The 7,116-nt window shown below is 25.2% G+C and overlaps 4 protein-coding genes across 4 annotated transcripts, besides 18 other annotated features; all 4 read left to right on the top strand.

The window, feature by feature from the left end:
- Window positions 1–215: 215 nt before the first annotated feature.
- EDI_103210 (uncharacterized protein) lies at window positions 216–1,439 on the top strand (the record flags this gene model as incomplete). The annotated part of the gene is made up of 1 exon (XM_001738554.1): window positions 216–1,439. The coding sequence occupies one exon, from the start codon at window positions 216–218 to the stop codon at window positions 1,437–1,439; it is 1,224 nt and encodes a 407-aa protein (XP_001738606.1).
- Window positions 715–842: a microsatellite.
- Window positions 884–981: a microsatellite.
- A 7-nt stretch (window positions 1,440–1,446) lies between the features above and the next one.
- Window positions 1,447–1,492: a sequence feature (AT_rich).
- A 145-nt stretch (window positions 1,493–1,637) lies between these two features.
- Window positions 1,638–1,668: a sequence feature (AT_rich).
- Window positions 1,669–1,830: 162 nt separating this feature from the next.
- Window positions 1,831–1,852: a sequence feature (AT_rich).
- A 274-nt stretch (window positions 1,853–2,126) lies between these two features.
- Window positions 2,127–2,255: a sequence feature (AT_rich).
- A 71-nt stretch (window positions 2,256–2,326) lies between these two features.
- Window positions 2,327–3,040, top strand: EDI_103200 (40S ribosomal protein S8, putative; the record flags this gene model as incomplete). Its single annotated transcript, XM_001738553.1, has 1 exon — window positions 2,327–3,040. The coding sequence occupies one exon, from the start codon at window positions 2,327–2,329 to the stop codon at window positions 3,038–3,040; it is 714 nt and encodes a 237-aa protein (XP_001738605.1).
- Window positions 3,041–3,054: 14 nt separating this feature from the next.
- Window positions 3,055–3,110: a sequence feature (AT_rich).
- Window positions 3,111–3,193: 83 nt separating this feature from the next.
- Window positions 3,194–3,285: a microsatellite.
- A 60-nt stretch (window positions 3,286–3,345) lies between these two features.
- On the top strand, window positions 3,346–3,753 carry EDI_103190 (uncharacterized protein; the record flags this gene model as incomplete). The annotated part of the gene is made up of 1 exon (XM_001738552.1): window positions 3,346–3,753. One exon carries the CDS (start codon window positions 3,346–3,348, stop codon window positions 3,751–3,753), a length of 408 nt encoding a protein of 135 aa, XP_001738604.1.
- Window positions 3,754–3,849: 96 nt separating this feature from the next.
- Window positions 3,850–3,930: a microsatellite.
- A 96-nt stretch (window positions 3,931–4,026) lies between these two features.
- Window positions 4,027–4,054: a sequence feature (AT_rich).
- Window positions 4,055–4,126: 72 nt separating this feature from the next.
- On the top strand, window positions 4,127–5,140 carry EDI_103180 (protein vip1, putative; the record flags this gene model as incomplete). Its single annotated transcript, XM_001738551.1, has 1 exon — window positions 4,127–5,140. One exon carries the CDS (start codon window positions 4,127–4,129, stop codon window positions 5,138–5,140), a length of 1,014 nt encoding a protein of 337 aa, XP_001738603.1.
- A 157-nt stretch (window positions 5,141–5,297) lies between these two features.
- Window positions 5,298–5,343: a microsatellite.
- Window positions 5,344–5,530: 187 nt separating this feature from the next.
- Window positions 5,531–5,595: a sequence feature (AT_rich).
- A 28-nt stretch (window positions 5,596–5,623) lies between these two features.
- Window positions 5,624–5,771: a microsatellite.
- Window positions 5,731–5,865: a microsatellite.
- Window positions 5,866–5,953: 88 nt separating this feature from the next.
- Window positions 5,954–6,036: a sequence feature (AT_rich).
- A 43-nt stretch (window positions 6,037–6,079) lies between these two features.
- Window positions 6,080–6,102: a sequence feature (AT_rich).
- A 195-nt stretch (window positions 6,103–6,297) lies between these two features.
- Window positions 6,298–6,356: a sequence feature (AT_rich).
- A 243-nt stretch (window positions 6,357–6,599) lies between these two features.
- Window positions 6,600–6,631: a sequence feature (AT_rich).
- Window positions 6,632–7,116: the final 485 nt, after the last annotated feature.

The raw sequence follows: 7,116 nt of genomic DNA, 5'->3' as shown, positions 1-7,116 counted from the left end.
CATTCAAAGAAAAAGTCAATGTTGGTGAGACAGACATTAAGAAAATTTATGAAGAACAAGAAAGTAGTGCAGTTGAGTTATTGAAAGACATCATGGATGTTTTAATGAATGAGAACATCAAGAAATATGTAAGCAATAAAGCAATTAAAAGAATTACACAAATGGCACAGAAGATTCGTAACAACATTGTGGAGTGTATCAATGAAAATATGAGAATGGAAGAAGAGAAGAATCAAGAAACAACAACACCACCAGAAATGACAAATATTCCAATCAGTGAAGGAAACAAAACAGAAGAGCAAGAGAGTCCTAAAGAAACAGAAGAAGAGAGAGTGAATAGGGAATTTGGAGAGAAGATGAGAAGTCTTGAAATTGAGTTAGACAAAATCAAAAGAAAATACATTGCATTCAAAAAGGTTTTTGAAGAACATGGGGAAGACGTAGAATATTTGATGAAACAAGAAAAGGCAGTGAAAGAATGTGAAAACATGATTAAGAATGGGATTGAAGTGAATGAGATGAATATGAAAGTGTTAATGGATTTGGATGGGTTTGTTGGATTAAATGAGGAGAATCGTAAGAAAAGAAAGGATTTAGTAATTAAAATACAGGAAGAATTGGATGAGATTGAAGGAATGGTCAAGAAGTTAAGAGTCACAAAGATGAAAGTCGAGAAGAGAGTAGAAGAGATTGAAAAACAAAAACAAGCAATGGAAGAAGAAAAAAAGAAAGAAGAAGAGGAGAAAAGAAAAGAGGAAGAAGAGAAAAAGAAAGCAGAGGAAGAGAAAGAAAGGGCAATTGAAGAATTAAAGAAAAAGAAAGAAGAAGAAATGAAAAGAAAAAGTGGAATAGGAAAACAACAAAACCAACGATATGTTAGACCAAAGAAAACACAAAGTGAAAGAGAAGAAGAAAGTAAGGAAGAAGAAGAAAAAGCAATAGAACTAGAGAAGAAAAGTAATTCAGAAAGAATTAGAGAAATGATTGATTGGAGTAAAATGAAAATGAATGTTAAATTCCAAGTTAGTGATAGAGGAAATAATGTCATTGTTTATGGTACAATAGCAGGATTAAAGGATGAAGATATTGATGTTAATATCACAAAGAATGGATATTTGAAAGTTAGTGGAGTTAAAAAACCAAATGACAATGAAATGAATATGATTATAAGAACTATCAAACAAAGAATGGGCAATATAAGTGATGAAGATATTGCAAAGATTGCAATGAAATATTGTAATGGAAGATTTGGAACATTTAGTCAATTATATGAAATTCCAGAAGATATTGATATTAAGAATATTACAGTCAATTATGATGAAGGAATTCTTCAAGTAAATTTACCAAGAAAACAACAAACAAGAAGAAGCATGTATCCAAGATTTGGTATGAATGATTACAATGATGGATATGATGATCCATATGATTCATTCTGGTAAACAAATGATATTTATTAATTGTATTTGTTTATTAAATTTTAGTAATTATTATTCTCTAACACAATCAAAAGAAAAAAGGGGTATAAGCGAGGGCATAGACTTTTAGAGTTTAGAAAAGAAATTAACCATAAAATAAACTGAAGATTAAAGGCTCTTGATACTTCAAAGGTGGTGAAAGTCAAATGATTAACAAAATAGAATATTATCATTTTATAATAAAAAATATTATCCATAAAACAAGAAATAATAAGCAAGGAACACATGATGTTTTAGAAACAAAATCAAAAAAAGAAATTAATATTGTTAAGAAAATAGATTAATGAATATTGAACAAATATTAAATCACAAAAAAATTAGTCTTTACCAAAAACACTTAAACTTTGTGTGTTTGTTAATTATAAATAAAATATTTACCAGAAGTTTACATAATTTTGATGATAAATTCCACTTTCTTTAGAGTGTGAATAACCAAAGAAATATTTAGGAGTTATTACTTAGCAAATCAACAAATTGTAAAAAAATAATAAAATAGAGATGGATTATTACACTTTATTATTATGTAGTTAAAGTCAAGTAGTTTCATATTACCAGTAAGTTTTGAGATTTCTAGTATTAGTTTATTGTTTAGAATCATTTTGTAACGTTACTCAGAAAATATTTTCTATTCTTCTTAAAATAAAGACTTCCATATTATTCTAATTTATATTTTTATTAATTTTTTTTTACTTAATTATTATCAGAAAATTTGTTATTCAATACATGAATTTAAAATAAAACGTTATAAATAACAAAAATATTTTAATTCAATAAAATTAACAGAAAGAAAACCTATTAAAAACCCTGAGAAAAGAAAAAGAACTAAGAAAAGAAGTAATTGGGATTTCACAATGGGAATTACAAGAGATTCCAGACATAAAAGAAGAGCCACTGGAGGAAAGAAGAATAGTATGCAAAAGAAGAAGAAGAACACTATGGGAAGACAACCAGCTAATACCAGACTTGGAGCTATTAGAGTTCATAATGTTAGATGTAGATATGGAATTATTAAAAGAAGAGCATTGAGATTAGAAAATGGAAACTTCTCATGGGCATCCCAATCTATCACTAAAGGTACTAAGATTCTCAATGTCGTTTATAACGCATCAGATAATGATTTTGTCAGAACTAATACATTAGTTAAAGGTGCTATTATTGAGATTGATCCAGCACCATTCAGATTATGGTTCCTTAAATTCTATGGAAAAGATATTGCATCAACTGAATATTATAAATCACTCGAATCAGCTACATTCAAAACAGAAAAGAAGGTTGTTATTCCAAAGGAAGAAGAAAATAAAGAAAAGAGTATTGCACATCAAATTGCTCAAACTCAAGTAGCACTTATGAATCCAACTAAGACTATGCAAAAGAAATATGCAAAGAAATTAGAAGTATTAAAGAATATGAAATTTGATGAAGCATTATTAGAAGGATTCCAAAGTGGAAGAATTCTTGCATGTATTTCTTCCAGACCAGGACAAACTGGATCAGTTGAAGGATATATCCTTGAAGGTAAAGAACTTGACTTCTATAGCAAGAAGATTTCAGATAAGAAGAAATAATTGAAATTTGGTTGTTATTTATTGTTTTATAAAACATTATTGTATTTTTAGATTATGTTTTTATTAAAATGAATAACAATTTTACTTATGAAGTCTCACAACTGTAGATGGAAGGTACAGATTATAACTAATTAATCGTTATCTGTTCTATTTAAAGAAATAAAAAGATTTGAAAATCAAGAAATAGTAAAAAAATTAGTAAACAGAAACAAGAAAAAGTAAAAATTTCGAAAAAGAAAAAAAAAGGTATTTGAGCTGGCAGTGATGAAATTGTGAACTACTTTTTAGAAGAAAAGGGAGATAAGATGTCAGCAACGCCTATTAATCCATTTGATTGTTCTCATGAGCATGACCCTTTTATCTCATTAAATAGATGGAGTGAAGAAAAAATTAAGAAAGAAAAAAAGCCAAGGAACAATCAACTATATGATATTCAAGAGATGGAAAAGATGAGTTTAGAACAATTAGAACAAAAAATCAATGAGTTAAATGAAACTGGAAAAATGAGTATTCAAGATGAAGATTTATTAAGAAAAATTAGAAGAAGAGTACAAAACAAGTGGTCTTCAAAGGAATACAGAAAAAGAAAAAAATGGAAATTAGAACAAATGACACAAGAATTAAACTTTTTAAAGGGAAAATGTGAAATCCTTGAAAATGAAAATAACGAGTTAAAAAGAAAGTTAAAAGAATTAAAAATTGCTTTTGATTAGCCTTTCTCTAACCATAAAAAAAAATCATTTTTTAACATGTTTATTGTACTCAATTATCAATCTTTAGATGACTGTAATTAATCAATACTTGTTGGAATTTTTGAGTTTATTTGTTAATTTTTTTTTTTGAATTTTTTTTATATTGTTAATTTATACTTCTTTTTTATTAACATTTTTGACATTAAATTGTGTTATTTCTAAATCGTTAGAATGATTTGATATTGAATCTTCATTAAAAATAATAAAAAGTATGCTATGTTAGGTATTAGATCCTAATTTTTTTATTAATGAAAAATTAAAAGATGACAAATCAAAACGAAAAGAAAACTCTATTTAAGGAATCTAAAAACTATTTATTTCATCTCTACAAAATATGTCTTCTGAAACAACTCCAAATAATATTTTAGTTACAAACATTGATCCTTCAGTTACTGTTGAAGCACTAACGACGTTTTTCTCATTTACTGGAAATGTTACACAAGTAAGATTATCAGACTGTCCTGACGGAACTAAACAAGCAATTGTTTCATTTGACTCACCAGAAAGTGTTAAAACTGCAGAACTAATGACAGGTGCTACTCTTGAAAGTCGTAGAATCAATATTGAATCAACATCTATGACAGAGTCAAGTAGTCATGACCGTGTTTTTAAAGGAGAAGATTTACCTAATCGTTCTATCCCTGAACTTCCAAAGGAACACACAAAGACGTCTGTTGCTGCTTCACTTATTGCTCAAGGATATATATTAGCCAATGACACATTCCAAAAAGCTGTTCAATTTGATCGTGAACATAACATAACATCTTCCATCAAATCAGGTGCAGAAAAAGTTAAACAAGCTGCTATTAATGTCGATGAAAATTATCACATTACTGAGTATCTTGCACTTGGGGCTACTCTTGCTGTTAGTTATGTTGAAAATATCAATGACAGATATAAGGTTACCCAAACAATTTCCAACAAAGCACAAGAAGTTGATGAAGCTTTAAATATTAGTGGAGCAATTGGAACTGCTCGTCAACAAATAAATAATGGAATTGCTGCTGTTGTGACGTCACAACCAGTTGTTTCTGTAAGAAATGCAGTAAATAATACTGTTTCAGGATTTGCACAAAATGTAAGTGATGAAATTGCAATTCAAAATAACATGCACAGAATTACCCAAGAAAAAATCCAACCAGAAGAAACAACTCCTCTTGTTGTTGAAGAACAACAAACAACACCTATAACTATTACCACCGAAGAAACTATAAACCCTGAACCCCAACAAGATGAGTTAATGGAGCCACCAATTGACAAAGATGATATTATCACTCTTGAAGATGATAACACCAACAAAGAACAACAGAACCAAACAAGACAAGAGGCTTCTACACTAATTCTCTAATAAGTTTTCATTATTTTGTTTGAGGTTTTATTATCAATTTATTAGATAACAAAGGATTATGTCTGTCATAACCATTTGAAGAAGATATAATTTAATCATACAATATTGTAAGTAACATTTAGTGTGGAAATAGGATATAATTTGAAAAAAATTATAATTATTTTATACTTTAATTTATGTATTTTATCTTATTTTTTTTTATTAACAGAACATTATATTTTTTATATTTAGTCAATGTGTTATTTAGTATTTTGAATGATAATGATTATTTTATTTTCATTAAATCTATCATTATTTATTCTTATTCTTTCTCTTCTTCATGAGTCTATCAAATACATAACTTCTTATTCTAAAGAGTCATTTAATAGATTAATACTAAACTTACTATTCAATTATATTTAATTTAATTTAAATGAAATTTATTTATTTATTCATTAATAAGTTATTTAAATATTGTGATGAATAATCAATAATATGTTTATTTAAAATGATAAAAGATTAGATATTATATGATGAATGAATTAAGATTGAATTAATTATCATTAATATTTAATACAGTACATTAAAATATATTGAATATTATAAGAAGAAAATAAGATAAATAAAACATTATAAATGAAAAATAAATAAAGAAATTGATTTTGATTTAATGAAATTAATAAATGAATATATTAATTCAAAATTATTAATTATTATTTTATTAATAAATAATTGAATATTAAATATGAAACAATTATTAACATCATTGTAAACGAAATTGATTATCATTAAGTTAATTTCTTATTTAAAATATTGCATTATTAAAATCAGATGATATAAAATGAATATTATAATGAGATTAATAATATTTATATTGTTTTATCATTATAAAGTAATAATGTTAAATATAAATTATTGTTTAACATTAATGAAATATGTTTCAGTGAGTAATATGATAAGATATTAATAAAATAAATTTATTTGAATGTATAGAGGTTACAGCATAATAATATCATTCCTATCAAAAAGTAATATGATCTTTATTTATGTTGATAGTATTTTTATTTGTCTTGATTTTGTAATATGTTATAATATGTTTGAGTATTTAATTATCTCAGAATATCATAATTTATCAATATTACATTTCTAAATAAATAAAAATCACAACAATGAATATGTTTTTATGAAATAATATTAAATAAAATTATTTAATAGAATATTAAAAAATAAATTAATTGTGATTATGATAATAATCAAATAACGGTAATGAGTTTGAATAATTTATTGATATTTCATTAGTATAACATTTTTATCATAATGTCATAATCTATTATTATATCAAAAGTTATTATAGCTTTATCTCAATAGAATAAACTGAGTTTATTAATAGAATGAAAAAGGTTATAATGAAGAAGAAAATAAAAAGGATATAAATTCTTTTATTTTTGTAATACTTAAATTCAATAGTATTTTATCAACCATTTATTGAATAAAATAATATATTATAATAAACAACACTAAAAAGAAATAAAGAGGATGTATGTTTGACATTTTTAATGAAATCAAGGAAAAATACTCTCAGAATTATCTAATAGTTTTATACTTGAGGTGTTTCTAAAAGTTTGAGATGTATATAACATGATTATTGTTATAAAAGAACAAAATGAAACAAATTAACACATATAAGTTTTAAGAAAGTAGTGAAAATTCAATCAAAAAATGAAGTAATAAAAAAACAGTACTAAACGAAAAATGTGAAAAGTCTTCTAAAAAAATATAATTAAATCAATTTAGTTTCAAGACAATAGTCTTCAACATGTTGTTCAGGTAAGATTATATCTATCATTTAATATAGTCTGAGATTAATTCTTCTGTTCATTCTGATTCATACATTCAATACAATTAATCATCATATGATTTCATTAATTCTTTCATGTTTTTGTTAATTATATCTTTTACAGTTATTTTCAATAGTATTTTTTTATTCAAATATATCT

This window comes from Entamoeba dispar, genomic scaffold (assembly GCF_000209125.1).
Source record: "Entamoeba dispar SAW760 scf_1105229461475 genomic scaffold, whole genome shotgun sequence".
Lineage (NCBI taxonomy): Eukaryota > Evosea > Mastigamoebida > Endamoebidae > Entamoeba > Entamoeba dispar.
This window is presented reverse-complemented; position numbering and strand designations above follow the sequence as displayed.